Below are 20,316 nucleotides of genomic sequence, written 5' to 3'. Positions count from 1 at the left end.
AATCCTGGCAAGAAAGGTCCTAAAATGGGGCAAAACTCATTTAACGAATGTCCGACTTAGCAACAGAAATGTTGGGCTCAATTGTGGTCATAAGTTGAGGAGTACCCGTGGTGCGTAATTTATTACATAATTGATCCGGGAATTACAGTACAGGTAGCCCAGGGGCTGCATTGAATCTTGGAGATTCACAGAGAATCAACAAACTTTTCTAATGATGAGAAAAGTAACATTTAATACAATGGGGGTGAGTTCCACCTCTCTTGTCATCTGCAGAATGGTGTGGGGGACTCAAACTTCTCGGCACAGATTAGAAATAAAATCAAGGAAGCCATACATTTTGGCTGGCCATAAAAGTGAATAGTGGTCTACTGGCCTCAAATTCCAAGCTTAATATATTTATTTTAATATTTCTTTTAAAAAAAATATTAAAATTTAAAAAGAACAATAAAGGAGAGGAGAATATTTGGTCCTTGGTGCTCTCCAACCTTTCGTTGTTTTCACCTGGGAAATTGTGACCCTCCAAGATAAAAAAAAAAACACTAGAGCAGTGATGGCTAACCTTTTTGGGCTCCCGTGCCGATAACTGCGCCCGCGTTTGCCTGCTCGTGCTCACGTGCCATCACCTAGAAGGCAATGCGTGCGGGGCCCCCCCCATGCCTCCTGTGCATGCGTACTTCTGTGCATGCGTACCCTCCCAGACGCGCCATGTGCTTCTGAGCATGCACAAGTGTGTCCTGTGCCCTGCCGTGCCCCCGCACATGCGGGCCAGATACCCAACAATCAGCGGTCAGGCAGGCGGTGAGCATGCATGTGCAGTAGGCCTTTTCTGGGTGAGTGCTCATCTGCCGGCAGTAATGGCTCTGCGTGCCACTTCCGGCACGCTTGCCATAGGTTCGCCACCACGGCACTAAAGAATTCCTGGATGCCTGGCACTCTGACAAATTAGCCATCAACAGGTACATAGACATAAACAGTATCTACATACTGTGCAAGAGAGACAATCAACAAGCTAAAAAGGAAACAAAAAGACCAAAACACCTCCCCACCAGCAATCAGCATCCAGATGAGTAGAAATTAACACTAAGATTAACATTAGACCAGCAATCAAAAAATAAATAATACCCCAATCAAGGAACTGTCAAAAGAGCTAACTGTCAACAGCTATACAGGCAGTCCTCGACTTACAACAGTTCACTTAGTGACTGTTCAAAGTTACAACGGCCCTGAGAAAAGTGACATGACCATTTTTCACACTAATGACCACTGCAGCATCCCCATGGTCATTTGAAATGCAGTGATTTACATTCAGAGGCTCTACCAATGACTCACATTTATGACAGTTGCAGTGTCCCGGAATCATGTGATCCCCTTTTACAACCTCCTGACAAGCAAAGTCAATGGGGAAGCCAGATTCACTGAACAACCATGTAACTAACTTAACAACTGCAGTGATTCACTTAATAAATGTGGCAAAAAAGTCGTAAGATGGGGCAAAACTCACTTAACACATTTCTCACTTAGCAACATCAATTTTGGGCTCAATTGTGATCGTAGGTTGAGGACTACCTACCTGTACCAAGAAACCATCAAGACCATTCCTACCAACAATGACAGGACAAGCCACTAGAATATTAAACAGAGAACAAACCCTACTCCTTACTAGCACCAATGATATTGCTGAGTTTCATAATGAAACATATGCAAAAAAAATAACCAAACTCAGAGAGTTTGGCCCCAAGGACCATTCAGAAACTATCATACAAGGAAAAAACAGAAGGAAATAAAACGCTAAAGTTAAAAAGTGACCAAAAAGTACATCAAACAAATTATTACAAAAGATGACCTTTGACTTTTTCCAGTCCAGAAACAATAATAAAATACAACAACTTCTAGGTTTAAACAAATAATAGCAATTATATAACAACCTTTAAAGTGGTAATATTAGTATATGAAAAACAATTCATATATAGTATTCTTAATTTAAGTTTAATCTAACCTGTAATAACCTATTAACTATAAACAATTCATAATCATCTATTTCAGTGATCCCCAACCTTTCTTATGCCGGGCCGTATCCCCAACCTTATCCCCAACCTTTTTGATGAAAGTGCGCCGGGACCTCACGGAAGCACTTTTCATCAAGATGGCGCGCTCAGCTTTTGAAATGAGAAAAGCTCACCGTGAGCTTTCTGACCTGAGGAAAAGCTCACCGGAAGCACTTTTTCATCAAAAAAAGATGGCGGCGCCCAGCAAACCAGCGGCCCGGTAGGACTTGTTCCACGGACCGGTCCCGGTCCGCGGACCGGTGGTTGGGGACCCCTGATCTATTTAACAATGAACAGTATTTCTCTAATGAAATCAAGTGTAATCCTCAAATCCCAAAGTCAAAGCTATGTGCATTTTATAAGACTGTGGTTGGCTGACAAGTACAAGTGCTTCCTGCAAACATTGTGTGGGCTTCTCCCTTCAAAGCCATTGTTTTAGTTATTTGCGGATTGATGCAGATTTAATCAATCAGTTAATAATTAAACGATTAAGCTCTACTTGATTTATAGATTAAGACTTCTTAGAATGAATGACAATTTTATTTGTTATCATCATGATCACCAGTTTTGCTGGTCTATTCAGGTGACTCAATAATGAATTTAAATACTCTTTTCTAATACTTATCTCAGCAGCTGACAGCAGCAAGTTGCAGATCTCTTCTGGGTCATGGAGGGAGCTAAGCAAACTCATGCCTTGGACAGGAGACCACTAAGAAATATCAAGGCTCTATACTAGAATGGGAAGTTTAAAAAAATTTCTTAAAGAAGGCAGTGGCTAACCGTTTTTTGCATTGCTCTCAAGAATTCTTCAATAATATGTCCATGAAGTCATCAAGCTCCACTTGAAGAAGATGCTCACCTTCCGATTTTCCCACCCTATCTCTTCCTCCACAAGTATTTAACAACAGCTGTTGCCATAAGTTGAATCTTTTGAGCAAATATTTGACAGTTTTAAGAGTTAGATGTCTGTGTATGTGTGTTAATTACCTATATGCATGTTGGTATGTATTCCCCCTGAAGCTAAGGCAGAAACATTCCATTACAATTGCATGGTTATTGTTTTGCATTCCTTAGCAGCATAACCTTTGTGGTTGTGCGAAAATAAAGACTGCCAAGCTAATATAGTATCAGTAAATGATCTGTTTCCTAGCCAACACCAGCTTCTTTTTCAAAAGATACTCTTGGTTTAGGCCTAGAATTCCCATCTTACTATAGATTAAGTTCATTGCATCTGAACGGTTGCAGAAGGCTGCAGTAAAAGAGAATGAAATTATTCCTAAACTATCTCACATTCCCAATATTGTACCAGGATTAATGGACCTCATGTATAAAAGGAGACATAAAAGATCAAACTGCCCGAGTAAAACTCGAATTTCAGGGCATTGTGTTCCAAAGCAGCCTACACAACTCCTAAAATACTCACTAGAGTTATTCATGCATTTTAGTGAAGTTCAAGTTATTCATCAATAAGGAATTGATGGAGGTCTTGCACATTAGTTAAGGACCAGGGTTGTGTAGAAACCCCAAATTAATTGAGAACTTAACTTGAAAATGATGTTAGGAGTTCTGTGGCCCTCCCCATCAAAGAACTAATTTCCCAGGATTCTCTTTTATAGAATGAGACACTGAAATTTCAAATGTTCTGCCCACCTTTTCATTACAAAGCAAACATTATGTCCCTCACTGTGTAACCCACAGCGGCTCACTCTCAGATATTATGCATGTCACAATATCCTAATAGTATATTCTATACGATAGGGGAACAAAGCTTTGAGAACAGGTGAGTTCTCCTTTGCTGAAGATATATTAGGACAGCAGTCCCAACATTTCCAGATTGGTGGACTGATGGGGAAGGAAAGGAGAATGATTCTGTGTGAGTGCCAGGCGCATGCGCAGCTCCATTTGCACATTGAAGCTCCTTGTGCAAGTGTGCACACTCATGGAAATGGAGTTTCGCACGCAAGCAGGGGTGGGATCCGACAGGGTTAACTACCGGTTCAATGATTTACGGGCTGCGGTGATTTACAATGTGCTTCCCTGCACGCTGCGCGCGCAGCCTGTAAATCGTCATCAGCCTGGTGCCTGGACAGCTGAGCAGCGCTGCATGCCAAGAAGCAGCCTTTGAAAAGGTACTTTTTTCCTATGTTTTTAACTGCAGCTGTGCCTCACACGGCAGCTGAAATTGTAAACGCAGGAAATAAAGATCAGGTAAGAGCCCGGGCAGGCGGGTGGGCAAAAACATCAGCAGACATAGAACTGGTTCTATGTCTGCTGCTCTTCAGAGCTACCGGTTCTACAGAGGTGGACAGAACCGGTAGAAACCCACCCCTGCATGCAAGCACACATGGCCACTACTCGTGCAGGGGAGCTGCGTGCTCGCCTGCCACTTGCGCAGCCTGGTTGTAAATGGGCCACGGCCTGATAGTGGGCTGTGGCCCAGATATTGAGGACCTCTGCTTTAGCGCATTGTATCAGCATTCTTATCTGCAGATTTTGCACAGACTTTTCTTGCTAAGGAAGTATATTGTCAAGAGCTCCTTCTTTCTTTGCTGAGAACAGAAATCTAGTCTATAATTTATAATTGCTCATTTCCTCTCCCAACAAAGTATTTTAATACAATCATTATACCAAGCTGGAGGCAGCCCTTTCTTGGCTGATCTCAGAATGCTAAGCAGTATTAGGCACTAATGTTGAGAAGGGGGCAACCAGTAAATAAGACAGTTGTACTGAGAATCTCAACATTTGAAAAACAGCAACAGTAAACTTTTATGTATTCTTGTCTATGTCATCAAAAGGAATTGACTCAAGAGAAACTTAGTCCTTTGATTTTCCTTTGAAATCCACAGTATCCCAGTGCCTGAAGAACTTAGATGCCAAAAATCTTCAACAGATTTTCCATATCAACCTACCTAAGGTTATCTATTCACAATGATTTATCTACCTTATGAAAACATGCTCTAGAGCAGGGGTGTCAAACTTAAGGCCTAGGGCTAGATCCAGCCCACGAGGTGCTTAGATTTCGCACATGGGATCATCCTGGAAACAGCAAAGGACCGACCCACGGTGCCTCTGGCAGCCAAAATGAGGCTCGGGAGGGCCACGTGCAGCTCTCACAAGTTCCATTTTCACTGGCAGAGGGTTGCAGGAGGCCGTTGCAGCTGAAACAGAGCTCAGGAGCCCATTTATGATGGCCAAGCGCTCGGGCCACTGCAGGTGCCCCTGATATGAGTGACATTGAGCTGGCCACAGTCACCCTGGCCATGCCCACCCCGGCCCCCTAAGGTCAAACACAATCCTGATGCGGCCCTCAATGACACCCCTGGTATAGAGAAGCAGTTTCCAGACACGTCCTTCAGGCAAATTATTGCCTCATCATCCCAAGCTTTGATAGGTCACAATAAGCTAAGAATTAGCTTAAGACTCTGAAAGAAGTGACTCCCATACCAGTTTAAAAAGTGCTTGTGGAACACTAAAATTCAATGCATGTTAATCTTTTCAAAATCAATTGGATATGAACTAATTCCATATATAGGCCTTCTGGGTTTTTTGTCTTGCCTTCTTCAAACTGGAAATGCAAGCTGTGTTATTCCCAATAGCATTGTGGCTGTGAATACCTGGAAGAAATTTGGAAAACAAGCTGTCCAAGGATCCCAGTTTTCCCACAGCAGCCCCAAAATGACTGAATTGGGCCATAGGAATTTTAATATGCTGCGGTGTTGCAGGGCTTATATACACAAGCTATAAACCTGGGAACAGACACCGTAAGCATTTTCTAACAATACAGTTCCATGATTATAGCAAAGGTCTCTTTAGAGTTGCAACACAGCCTGGATTGTGAAATTGGAGCAATTTTGTTAAGAGTGACAAAACAAAAACAGCTTACCTAATCAGTTTAGAAAGATCATATCAAAAAGAGAATGTAAGATACGTATATTTTTTTTAAAAAAGCTCACTTTCAAATATTAAAAAAGGATATGAAGCAAGATTTTCCTTACATGGTTATATAAATAAAACCAGTACCATGAGACTAAAGAAAAATCATTTTTTTTTACTACCGGGACACCTTCTTTGGAGCCCAGTAAAAGGAACGAAAATCACAGCTTCAACCTCCCTCCCATTGTCCTCTTTTGTGTTTAAAACAATTTGCTGGTAAATTAAAAGGAAAATGTTGAATCTGTTTAAGTGTACATATTAATTGGAAACAGAGTATAACAGGAATTGTCCTGGCTTCCGTTCAGTTTGACAACAGAGAATTTGCTCTCCAAATTCTTTCAAAGAAGAAGAGAATTTTAGTGAAAATCTCATGGAGTATTGTGTGCTCACACTCATTTACTAACAAGAAGGCTCTTTGTGTGTCTTTGGGCATGAAGTCCTTGTGGTTGCTATATAAGGCTTTTTGCAAGTCCCTGGAGCCTTAAATTTAATGTAATGCTCTTTTTTGAGTTGGTCACTTATATGGAAGAATCCTGTCCTTGAGAAATTATTAGAAGATTTTTTTCCCCTTTCCAAGAAAGAATCCAGAGAAATCATCATTCACACATTTGATGGAGAAATTCAAAAGGCCAGTTGTTAAAATGGAGCAGAAAGACCACAAAAAACCTATGCACTTTTTCTTCACAACATCAGCAACCACAAGGACTACTGTTTTTCCTTTCTTCCTCTTCAAAAGCCAAGAGGTAATTTGGGATGGGAGGGCTGAGCAAAAATGTATGTGCTACTTGTTTTAGATCAGGGGTGTCAAACTCACGGCATCATGTGACGTATCGCGACTTTCTTCCCCTTCGCTAAACTGGGTGTGGAGTGGCCAGCACATGAGGCATCCGGCCCGTGGGCCAGGAATTTGACACCTCTGTTTTAGATGCACAGCAGTGGTTTCTCTACCTCTGACTACTGCAATGAGCATGGGCTGCCCTTGAAAAATACCCAGAAACTTTAATTAATTCAAAATGTGATGCCCTGCATGGTTTTGTGCAAATCTAGATCTGCACATTTGTCACTTCTCTTGCAGATTTGCTTCCAGCTCCAAATTGAGGTGCTGGTTTCCTTTTTTAAAACCTTACATGACTTGGGACCAGGTTATTTTAAGGGCCGTCTTTTTTCTCATTTACATCTACCCAACTCACCAGAGCAGGGAGTCAGGGTCCCCCCCCCACAATGGGAGTACATCTAGTGCAAAACAGGAAGTAGGACCTTCTCCATGATGGCTTTCTCCCTGTGGAACATCAACCCTGTGGGAATCAGATTGGTCCCCATCTTAATACTTTCAAAAGACCCTTAAGACCATAGTTCTGTCAGTTGGCCTAGAGACCCAAGGGTGGCATAAACCCAACCAAGTCGCTTGTTTGATCGGTGTTGCTAGGTTTTGTATTTGGAATCTTATTTCTCATAAGCTGCCTGGAGTCCCTGTGAGTTTGGTGGCTATATATATTTTCTTAATACATGAATAAATATCACAGGTTCGTAGTAAGAGACAAAGGTAACAGAGGCACTGAGACCATACACAACATGATAAGCTTAGCAATAAAGCCACACTTACCCTGAGCTTTCATTTGCTTTATCTGATCCTTAAATAGGACAACTTTCTCATTTCTTTGTAAATCAGCATTACAGTTCTTGCTTTCCAGGTTTCTGAATCTCTCCATGACTAGATGTCTTAAATCTGGGACAACTTCTGATTTCTCTTGTTTTATCTGGGAAAGAAAAACACATAAAATAAAAGAAGACATAGATTTAACCCAGTTTATCCCAAAGAAATATTAGTTCTCTGAGCTCATCAGAAAAAAAAGGGTAGTGATTTTCTAAAATTCCCAGATTATTTACTTTGTTCCAATGACATTAAATTCCGGAACTGCAAGAAATATGGAAATTATTACACAACAGTTCTCATTAAAATTGGATTAATGCACTTAATTAATGACTTGCTTTGATTCAAAAAGGGAATTTTGAAATGAACGTGCTAAAAAAAAAATCTGTCACAAAATACTATCATAACATTGCACCATGTACACATTTTGAAAGCTTCCAGAACAGTAAAAGAGAACGGAAGAAATGCCATCAGAAATGAAGCATTCTGAGAAATTGTGATATTGAAACTAGGCATGCTAATTCAATAGAAATGTTAATTTTTTTTTTTTTTAAATTAAACCAATGGACTGAAATTTTGAATTCTGCACAAAATTAAAATGCATCCAGTCTGCTTTTAAAGCTACCTAAAATAAAGGCCGTGGACAACTCTGAAGGCAACAAATTCCTCACAGGCACTCTTTGAATTACAACAGTTTATTTAGTGACCATTCAAAGTTACAACAGCACTGAAAATAGTGACTTATGACTGTTTTTCACACTTATGATCATTGCAGCACAGTGGTGGGATACAATTTTTTTTACTACTGGTTCTGTGGGCATGGCAAGGGAAGGATAGTATAAAATCTCCATTCCCTCCCCACTCCTAGAGGAAGATTACTGCAAAATCCCCATTTCCTCCCCACCCCACTAACCTGCCTTCCAGCTCCATTCTCCTGTGCAGGGCAACCAAAAAAGACCCAGCCGATCAGCTGGGACTCAATGGGAGGCAGAGAATAGATGGGGGTAGGGCCAGTCAGAGGTGGGATTTGCCAGTTCTCCGAACTATTCAAAATTTCTGCTACCGGTTCTCCAGAACTGCTCAGAACCTGCTGAATACCACCTCTGTTGTAGCACCCCCGTGGTCACGTGTTTTATATTCAGATGCTTGATAACTGACTCACACTTATGGCGGTCACAGTGTTTTGGGGTGATGTGATTCCCTTTTGAGAACTTCTGACAAGCAAAGTCAATGGGGAAACCAGATTCATTTAACAACCATGTTACCAATTTAACAACTGCAGAGATTCAATCAACAAATGTGGCAAGAAAAGTTGTAGAATGGGCCAAAACACACTTAACAAATGTCCCCCTTAGCAACATAAATTTGGGGCTCAATTGTGATCATAATTCGAGGGCTACCTGTATAACTAGACCAGTAGTTCCCACTCTTACTAACTTCCAGATGTTTGAATTTCAACTCTCAGAATTCTCAATAATAGACAGAATAGGTAAGCAATTCTGGAAATTGACCTATACACCAGGATAGTGGATAGTGTTTCTCAGCCATGGTTGTTTGAAGATATGAGAATTTCAGTTCCCAACTCCTATGCTCGCTGCGGAATTCTGGGAGTTGAAGTCCACACCTTTCAAGTGGCCAAGATTGAGAAATACTGTTTTAAGAAGATAACTAGCTTGAGGAACACTTAACTATACTTCCTTCTTTTGATTAGTTCTGAATCTCCCTTGTAGTTTCAAGGGATGAACTGAGTTCAAACACTGAATATTGATATGAAAAACTTTTCACCATCCACGCTTTCTACATCTTGTTCAGTTTTTATATGCTTCTATCTATCATATTTCCTCTTACTTGGTTTCATTCCACAATCACTACAGTCTTTTATTCTCAGTTCCAGACTACTCATCATTATAATTGCCCACACTTTTTTTTCAGTTCAACAATATCTCCTTTGAGGTTTGATGAGCAATCTATGGAATGAAACCAGTGGTTCTCATGCTAGAGACAACCATTTTGTCAGTAAAATCTGATGTCTTCCAAGTCATTAACGGAACAACCATAGGAAGAATTATGGACTAAATCTATAAAATGTATGCCAAGTTAAAGGAAAACCGGTACAAAATGCTCTACAGATAGTATACTATACAATGCCATCAGTAATATTTACCACAGACAAATCGCATAATAATAAACGTTGGAAATGTCGTGAATCAGAAAGAACATTTATTTTATCACATATGGTGGACATGTAAAAATCAATTTAAGTTTGAAATGAAACTACAAATCTTTTTACTGGGCATAATAATCTCAGAAAAAAAATCATAATTTAATGAGATATATGTTTACAACAGAAGAATAAATTTTGCTTAATATTGGAAGAAAGATACAATTCCAATAATATCTTATAGGAAACTTAAAACTTAAGGAATATGTAGCAATGGCAAAACTAATATATATCTAATAGAAGTTTAATCAAATTTAAGCAAGAATAGTCTCCATACATACAATACATTATACAACATGGCAAGTACAAGCATTTACACTCTAGTTTCTAAGGTGACTTAAATTTATACAATATGGCAAATGAACAGATGTACAAAAAGGGAAACGTTGGAAACTCATAATCCTTTTTCTTTCTTCTGCAAAATTATTGTTGGGTATTTTAATTCTTGTTAAATTACTTTAGTTTATATTTTTTCCCTTTTATTAACAATATATCAGGTGTATACATCAATTTCAATATAAAGTAACTAACTCCAGACCAAATTCTTTATTGTCCAATAAATACTTTGATGTAATCTAGCTATCTACTCAATTTCAAAAACTAAAATTATTTAATTCTATGCTTGCGATATTGATATCATAAATTGTTTCATGCTCAAGTTGGGACTAGAACTCATAGTCTCCTAATGATTGGTCTAAGGTCACCTAGCCAGATTTCATGCCAAAGGAGGAACTAAAACTCAGTCTCTTGGTTTCCCAGTTTCCAGTAGTAATGACCAACACCTTTACTATTAGGCCAAAATGGTTCTCAATATAGAACAGTATACACTGCTCAAAAAAATAAAGGGAACACAAAAATAAGACATCCTAGATCTGAATGAATGAAATATTCTTATTAAATACTTTGTTCATTACATAGTTGAATGTGCTGACAACAAAATCACACAAAAATTAGCAATGGAAATCAAATTTAGCAACCCATGGAGGTCTGGATTTGGAGTTGCACTCAAAATTAAAGTGGAAAAAAACACTACAGGCTGATCCAACTTTGATGTAATGTCCTTAAAACAAGTCAAAATGAGGCTCAGTAGTGTGTGTGGCCTCCACGTGCCTGTATGACCTCCCTACAACACCTGGGCATGCTCCTGATGAGGTGGTGGATGGTCTCCTGAGGGATCTCCTCCCACACCTGGACTAAAGCTTCCCCCAACTCCTGGACAGTCTGTGGTGCAACGTGGAGTTGGTGGATGGAGTGAGACATGATGTCCCAGATGTGCTCAATTGGATTCAGGTCTGGGGAACGGGTGGGCCAGTCCACAGCATCAATGCCTTCGTCTTGCAGGAACTGCTGACACACTCCAGCCACATGAGGTCTAGCATTGTCTTGCATTAGGAGGAACCCAGACCCAACTGCACCAGCATATGGTCTCACAAGGGGTCTGAGGATCTCATCTCGGTACCTAATGGCAGTCAGGCTACCTCTGGCGAGCACATGGAGGGCTATGCGGCCCCTTAAAGAAATGCCACCCCACACCATTACTGACCCACTGCCAAACCGGTCATGCTGGAGGATGTTGCAGGCAGCAGAACGTTCTCCATGGCGTCTCCAGACCCTGTCACGTCTGTCACATGTGGTCAGTGTGAACTTGCTTTCATCTGTGAAGAGCACAGGGCACCAGTGGCGAATTTGCCAATCTTGGTGTTCTCTGGCAAATGCCAAACATCCTGCACGGTGTTGGGCTGTAAGCACAACCCCCACCTGTGGATGTCGGGCCCTCATACCACCCTCATGGAGTCTGTTTCTGACCATTTGAGCAGCCACATGCACATTTGTGGCCCGCTGGAGGTCATTTTGCAGGGCTCTGGCAGTGTTCCTCCTGTCCCACCTTGCACAAAGGCGGAGGTAGCGGTCCTGATGCTGGGTTGTTGCCCTCCTACAGCCTCCTCCACATCTCCTGATGTACTGGCCTGTCTCCTGGTAACGCCTCCATGCTCTGGACACTACGCTGACAGACACAGCAAACCTTCTTGCCACAGCTCGCATTGATGTGCCATCTTGGATGAGCTGCACTACCTGAGCCACTTGTGTGGGTTGTAGACTCTGTCTCATGCTACCACAAGAATGAAAGCACAACCAGCATTCAAAAGTGACCAAACCATCAGCCAGAAAGCATAGGAACTGAGAAGTGGTCTGTGGTCACCACCTACAGAACCACTCCTTTATTGGGGATGTCTTGCTAACTGCCTATGCTTTCCACCTGTTGTCTATTCCATTTGCACAATAGCATGTGAAATTGATTGTCAATCAGTGTTGCTACCTAAGTGGACAGTTTGATTTCACAGAAGTGTGATTGACTTGGAGTTACATTGTGTTGTTTAAGTGTTCCCTTTATTTTTTTGAGCAGTGTATAATATAGCTTGAATAATATAGCTAGAACTCCAAGTGCACTCTAACCATAGATTTATATAAAGGATATGCTATATTAATTTACTTTCACTTTCCCCTTCATTATTACAGGAATGGAATTTATTTTTTTCTTTTCCAGAGTTACATATTGGATCCAAATTTTCGTGAAGCTATCCAGCACAGCTTCAAAATAATTTGCCTAATCAGTCCCAGCTAGTTTAGATCCTATTAATTAATAGGGACATTTTGCAATCTGAAAAAAATACTATTATTTGGGGAACTATTTAAAAATTTGCAAATATCTGTGAAGGCTAATATATGTTCCATAGAGATTGTATGGGAGAGAGTACTGCCCAATTTTCATCCAGAGCATCACTTTTCAAACTTGGCAACTTTATGATGCGTGGACTTCAACTTCCAGAATTCCCCAGCCAGCATGCTGGCTAGCTAGGGAATTCTGGGAATTGAAGCCCATACCTTGTAAAGTTGTCAAGTTTGAAAAACATTGACCTAGAAAGACCAGAGAACATAGTGTAAAATGATTTTGGATGTAACCTGCAAGATTCAAATGAGCAGTAATACACATAACTTTTCTGCAACATGTGTCCTTCTTTATTCCTAGACTCTCCAAAAGGGTTGTGACTGTTACTCCCCCAATTTCCCAGTCAACATGTAGGATGAGTGGTTTGGGAGTTGCAACAACAGGTCCCAACATACAGTAACCAAAAGGGAGACTAGTTGCTCATTCACTATTACTAAGCTCCTGAATCAGACACATTAAATCCTGGAGTATTGTTCATAAACCAGAAAATATCATTTCATCATAGAGGTTACCCAGGGACTCAAGAGTTTCCCTGTATCTCTGTCCCCCTACAGAGGGGATCTGTGAAGATCCCATTTCTATGAATTATTATTCTATTAATATGCACATGTGAATGAAGGCAGGACAAGAAGGGATGGGTGGAAACTAATCAAGGAGAGAAGCAACCTAGAACTAAGGAGAAATTTCCTGTGAGGACAATTAATCAGTGGAACAACTTGCATCTCCAGAAGTTGTGAATGCTCCAACACTGGAAGTTTTTAAGAAGAAACTGGACAACCATTTGTCTGAAATGGACTAGGCCCAGGGTTTCCTGCCTAAGCAGGGTGTTGGACTGGAAGACCTCCAAGGTCTCTTCCAACTCTGTCATTCTGGTCTAGTCTAGACTAGACGTCCCTGCAATTAGTCAATTGAGATTTCTTTAACCACTCTTAACTAACATCAACAGGATGTCATTTCTTACAATTTAATCCAGGAGAAATTGGGAAAGTTCACCTGCCCGTACCTGAATGCTTTCACATACACTTCACAGTGCCAATTTGAAATAGACATTGTTTTAGGTATGACTATGTACACACACACTCTTGCACATACCCCTTAAATAATACCCTGGTAGCAGCCAATAATTCCTGAACTAATGACAAGCACTTGCGCTAAATCTCTTATATGACAAGGAATGTTCCCAAGCAGTCATCTCAAACATTGCTCCAATCCTACTTCATTTGAAGGAGGAAGGGGAAGTTGGTGCTTTTGAATTTCCATATGTCACAGCAACATATTCTGTGGTGTATATAAGACACCAAAATAAAATATAGTTACTTTTAAACAAACATTCTCCTGTCTGCTTACACGAGCATGCTATGAACTGGAGCCAAAGACGAGCAAAGAGATATGAAGTTTGAGAACAAGGCTGGCAAAATAACAGATATATCTAAACTTCTTTTACAAGCTGAAGTGCAAATGTGTGAATAGTTGTGTAGAAATACAACACAGCCATGAAACTTTGAGGAACAGAAGCAGTGATAATCTTACTGGGTCTCAGTAGTGATGGGCAAATGTTTCACTGAATTACCTTTGAATTTTATTTATACCACTCATTTTGAGAATTGACCCTGTCCTTAAAAAAAGTTAAGAATTAACTTCAAGCTGAGCTCACATTGTGGTGAATTTGTGGATACATTCACATCATCAGGGTTCTCAACCTTAGCAACTTTAAGAGGTGTGGACTTCCAATTCCCAGAATTCCCTAGCCAGCCATGGGAATTCTGGGAGCTGAAGTCCATACATTAAAGTTGCTAAGACTGAAAAACATGCCACCTTCCTTAGACACAAAAGAAAAAGTTCTTTTACGGTGTTCAAATTTTACTTCTGGATATTCTTCTATGCTATTTTGTCAAGGGTGTGCATGGCTCTGGATGGATGGATAGTTTTAATGCTCAAAGTTCTGCTATATCAATCTCTCCAATATTAAACTTTGACAGTCAAGTGGATAAGTGCTTTGTGGTAGACTTATTCCTTACTTTCTCCCACAAGCCAAGACTGCCTAGCTTACATAGATGTAAGGCAAGCAAATCCATTCCTTCATTCCAAATGGCAAGATTTACAGCCTTTGCTAAGTTTATAAACAGCATTTAAAAGAAATATGCTTGCAAATTAGCTTGAATATATAGGATTGCTTTGTTTTTTAATTAGTCTTATTGGGAAAAAAAATAATTTTTCAATTAGTAATTGAATTGAAAAGTAATTTTGTACTGAAAGAAATTTTCAATAAGGACAACCTGCAACCTATTCTCAACTCCTTTCTGACTTCTGCTTTTTCAAATATGCTCTTTCAAAGTGCCTCCAGCAAGAAAGGTCCTTCCACCCCTCACATAGGCAGGTTTCTGGTTGCTTTTCCAACTGAGAGTCTACATTCCATAACTCCTCAATAGACTCAGTGCTAGGTAACTGAGGTGATCTTTTTGTCCACTACTTATGAGTTTAGTGCTGAAAACCTTGGTGTTCTCTTATTATATTGGTATTTCTCCAATGTTTTTGAGGTCTACTTATTGGGTAAAGTCCAGCCAGACAAGGAGTCCTCGTCTTACAACCATTCATTTAGTGTCTGTTACAAAAATAGAAGTGACTGTTACTTTTAGTGAAGTTACAAACAACGGCACTGAAAAAAGTGACTTGTGATTTTTCACACTTACATCCATTGCATCCTTGGTCACGTGATCAAAATTTGGATGCTTGGCAACCGGCTCCTATTTATGACGGTTGCAGCATCCCAGGGTCATATGATCCCCTTTTTGCAACCTTCTGACAAACAAAGTCAAAGGGGAAGCCAGATTCACTTAACAACCGTGTTCCTAACTTAATAACTGCAGTGGTTCACTTAACTACTGTGGCAAGGAAGTTTGTAAAATGGGGCAAAACTCACTTAACAACTGTCTCACTTAGCAATAGAAATTTTGGGCTCAAATGTGGTAGTAAGGATTGCCTGTACTAAGAAGAACCTGAGCTGGCTAATACAGGGAAAAACACGATCATAACTGAAATATAAAAGACTTTATGTATTTATTTGTTTGTCAAACATGTACAAGATAACAAGTATAGGTGTGAACATAAACATGAACAAAGGAAGTAAATACGGATATATGGGGACAGTAGGATAGGGATGGTAGGCACTCTGGTGCGCTTATGCACGCCCCCTTTACATACCTCTTAGGAATGGGGTGAGGTCCATAGTAGACAGTTTGAGGTTGACGCTGTGAGGGGTTGAGGCTGTAACAATGGAGTTGGGTAGGGCGTTCCAGGCATTGACCACTCTGTTGCTGAAGTCCTATTTTCTGCAATCGAGTTTGGAGCGGTTTACCTTGAGTTTGTAGTGGTTGTTTGCCCGTGTATTATTGTGGTTGAAGCTGAAGAAGTTGTTGATGGGCAAGACATTGTAGCAGACAATTTTGTGAACTATGCTTAGATCAGACCGCAGGCGACACAGCTCCAGATTGTCCAGGCCCAAACTTTGGAGGCATAGGGAATTCTATTGTGAGTGGAGAACTTTTCTCGAGAAATACCGCTGAACTCACTCAATTGTGTTAATGTCCAATATACAGATCGGGTTCCAGGCAGACGAGCTGTATTCAAATATTGGTCTGGCAAAGGTTTTGTATGCCCTAGTTAAACAGTTCAATATTGCCGGAGAAGAAGCTTCACAAAATAAGGAACTTATGTGAGGAACTAAGATGCCTCTGTCTTGCCCACCAACATGTGGTCTTTGAATATATTAAATTAGAAGGTGTAAACAAAGACTCAACTATAGCTGGACTCACTTCTAAAGAGCTAATTTAGAGTCTAGATAAATTAACAGGTTTCTTTCCAACACAGCTGAGAAGAGTTGTGGGGAGATCCATAATTACCATTTCATATTTTTCTCTCTCTCTCTCTTCTCAGTAGTGCTCTGGAAAGGATTCCCCCAACTTCAAAAACCAGCCAAACCGGTACCATACCTAACTTAATCTGTTGAATCTTTTAGTGACGGGTCCTACTGCGCCAAATTGTGATGAGAAGAAAACTGACAAGCACCATCAAAGCAGGAATGAAAGCTTTGAAAGACTGAAGTGGGGAGGGGCTGGAGAGGGAAGAACAAATCTGCAGTTGTCTCCTGAGAAGAATGTTTGAAAGACAAAAATCTACAGATGAATGAATGAAATATTATACCACAATATCTTTATCGATTTTAAGAGATCGAAGCTGGGGAGTTAAAAGACTGGCAGATGCAGATAGTCCTTGATTTACAGTTTTAACCTTAAACTGTCCACCATGGACCTCACTCCATTCCTAAGAGGTCTGTAAGGGGGTGTGCATAAGCGCACCAGCGTGCCTACCATCCCTGTCCTGTTCCCATTTATTCGTATTCATTTATTATGTATGTGTTTATGTGTGTGTGTGTGTGTGTGTGTGTGTATATATGGATCTTTGGTTATTCGGGTTTTCTCCCGTGTAAAATTGGAAGTATCTAGGCAACGTTTCAATGAAGTCTCATTCATCATCTTCAGGCTTGTGTCTTCGGCTCTGTGCTTCTCAGAGAAATGAGCTTCTCATTACTCAGCTTCTCATTACTCTGAGAAGCACAGAGCCGAAGACACAAGCCTGAAGATGATGAATGAGACTTCATTGAAACGTTGCCTAGATACTTCCAATTTTATGCAGAAGAAAACTCGAATAACCAAAGATCCACATACAAATACCCGAGAACCTCAGAAAACAAATATGTATGTATGTATGTATGTATGTATGTATGTATGTATGTATGTATGTATGTATGGTATTCAGCTTTGTTCGGGTATTTTCCCACGTCATTGTAGTTGTGCTTTTAAAGTTGTAGCAACGTTTCGGCAGAATCTCATCTGCCATCATCAGGCTTCTGTATTGTGTCCGTCTGTGAGTCAGGCCCCCACAGTTGTTTCAGTTTTAAATTTGGGGCAGCCTACTGCTGTGCCAGAATGGTTTTTTCTTCATCCTGATTGGTTGGGAGTCTTGGTCTATGTTTATTGGTCTTGGAGTTTGCTGTGTTCTGCTTGATTGGTGTTTCTAATATCTTCTGTCTGTTTTGTGGCTCTTTTTGTGTCTTGATTGGCTGGCAACATTGTGTTCCTTTATTGGAGGCCTTTAGTGCAGCTTGGCTCCGGGTAAATGGACGGCTATCATTTGTTAGGAAGCTAGGTTTCATCTGGGTGCCTGGTTGGGGTGTGTTTGAGCTGGAGGTATCAGGGGGGATCTGTTTGTGCCCAGGTGTTTGCCTGGCTAGTGGTGTGGAGATTTTTTTGTTTGTGAGTGCAGGCAAACTTATGACCACAGCAATGGTCATAAATATAAACCAGTTGCCAAGCATCTGAATTTTGATCACATGATCATGGGGATGCTGGAAAGGTCGTAACTGTGAAAAATGGTCACAAGTCACTTTTTTCAGTGCCATTGTAACTTTGAATGGTCACTAAATGAACTAAATGTAAGTCAAGGACGACCTGTAGTTCAAAAATGATATTCCTGAGATGTTACCAAGGAGAAGACTCCAAATCAAGGTTACTTCCTAAAGAGTTGATCGTGGAGTGACAGTTTATGAGGAGGGCTGAGATCAGGGGTGGGCCTCAAAAATTTTAACGAGTTCTCTTCCCGGTTGCTGAGTGGCCGTGGCCATGGTGGGTGTGGTCTAGTTGGCTTCCTGCACCGAAAATGGCCTCCTGGGCGTCCGGAGGCTCTCTGGAAGCCGGAAATGGGTCTGTTTCTAGCCTTCCCAAGCTTCCATGAGGTCCATTTTTTGCCCTCCCAGACCCTCCGTGCGCATGCCCTGCACTTACCTGCATCCAAAACCGGCCGTGTGGGGACTCCTGGGAGGGAAGGGGTGGGCGGGGCCAGCCAGGAATGGGATTTGGGGGTTCTCCAAACTGCACAGAATCTTAGCTAGAGGATCTCCCAAACCCCTGCGAACCCCCAGCAGCCCACCCCAGGCTGAGAGGTCCAGGTCTATCTTTTCTGTCCTGTCTGCAGTAATATCATCCCGAAGAGTTCATTTTTTAAATGGTTATTGGGGCCATCTTGATTCTGTTCACTGTTAATCAGATAATCTCAACTCATCAATCCTGCAACCTCTCCTAATGAACATGGGGCACCATCTTTGGTGGGCTTCTGCTTTCCAGATGTCCGATTAAAGGAAACGCTTGAAGTCTACCATCATCCTGATAGCAAATACTGCCATGTGCTTCAAATGAGGTAAAGGACAATGTTCATGGCTCTTCTGTCAATAAAGAAACAATCATACGCTTCAATCAACAGTTCCCTGGGATTGGCTAACGTACTGAAAATTCACATGCTATTTTGTCATGGGGGTGGAGGAACTGAGAGTATCTAAAATATTTGGCCAGTGACACAACAGCGCAAGCAGGGAGTGGCCATAGTACATAAGTATTAATGGGCTAATCCCCTCAAAATTGTTTATAGCAATTGCAGCAATGATAACAATAACAGCCTTTCTCTAATATTTATTGGAAAAACATCTCTGTAGCAATCCGGTTTATCAATACTCTCTATCACTGACTCAGAGCTTTCAAATGCATTAACATACTTTCTAATGTTTAGCTTCTGTGGTCTATCAACTCACTATGATTTCCACTCCTGAAATGTTCTCTCTCTTCAAACAGGAACTGTTTTTCCACCCATGAGTTTTACTGACGTAAAGTCCTACACTTCTGACTACTCCAAACAGCAAACTGAAGACAGACTAAACAAAGCTGGCAAGAAGGCAATTGCTAGTTCTTTCTTTATTGTATTTCGTGCAGATGTGGAAATATGTCATCTACCATATGGTCTATAAGGTATCATTTATTCATTCTTTTATTTAACCATTTATTCGTTCGCTCGTTCGTTCATTCATTCATTCATAAGAAATTGTGATAGTCTCTCATCTGCAGTGGAGTCTGAGTGATGTACAAAATCAAAACATCCATAGAAACAGATAAGACATAAGACCACACAGACAATCCAAACTGAAATGATCTTAAAAGGTACCAAAAAAAAAGTTCTTCCCAAAATACAATAATATATTAATATATTAACCCCAGGCCTGAGACACTGTCATGCCTCCATCAGAGCCTGAATCTGCAGAGAAGGACGAGTTGGAGCTGGGGCCGACGGAGGTTGAGAGGACGGCCTCATTGGCTTTGGAGGAATCCGGGTGGAGCAGGATGAGGCAATCCCGGGCCCCTCAGGATTGGGACGGCTTGCGAGCAGGGAGGAACAGGGGCAGGAAGACCAAGAGAGGGCAGGCAGTAGAAATGAGAAGCGACGGAGCTCAGGCCATGAGCAAGGACCGCCTCCTCCTGATCCCCGAGCACGGAGAGTGGAGAGGAGGCAGGAACAGTGCAGGCCAACCCAATGAGAGTGCCCCACCCCTCTTCACAAGGCACACCTGGAGACTGAGACTTAAGGAGAGGCTATGGGGAGGGGCGTTTGTAGGGAACAAATGCTGAATTCTTGGAGTTTTGTGTGCCGTTGCCAACATCTGGAGTTTGCAGGACTTCTTGCCTTCTTCCTTGCTTCGTGGACTCATTGCCTCATTCCTCGCTTTGTGGATTTATTGCTTTGTTCCTTGCCTTGCTGGACTTCTTGCTTTGAAACCGTTGTGCTAATAGCGGTTTGCTGGACTACTCGCAGCCGGAGTGTGCTGTGTGTGTGAGCACTTTATTCCAGGACTTGCCAT

The 20,316-nt window shown here is 41.2% G+C and overlaps 1 protein-coding gene across 3 annotated transcripts in view; it reads right to left on the bottom strand.

The window, feature by feature from the left end:
- Nucleotides 1–20,316, bottom strand: part of NSMCE2 (NSE2 SUMO ligase component of SMC5/6 complex) — a 250,083-nt gene that overhangs the window by 140,815 nt on the left and 88,952 nt on the right. For all 3 annotated transcript variants that reach the window (XM_026679135.2, XM_087962183.1, XM_087962182.1), the window contains one exon: nt 7,582–7,735. In XM_026679135.2, coding sequence (XP_026534920.2) covers nt 7,582–7,735 — 154 coding nt within the window. The remainder of the gene's footprint in view (nt 1–7,581; nt 7,736–20,316) is intronic.

This window comes from Notechis scutatus, chromosome 3 (genome assembly GCF_049901735.1).
Source record: "Notechis scutatus isolate UNSWTSFEM ecotype Mainland chromosome 3, rNotScu1.2, whole genome shotgun sequence".
Taxonomy (NCBI): domain Eukaryota; kingdom Metazoa; phylum Chordata; class Lepidosauria; order Squamata; family Elapidae; genus Notechis; species Notechis scutatus.
The sequence above is the reverse complement of the archived record's forward strand: the minus strand, read 5'-3'. Positions and strand labels throughout refer to the sequence as shown.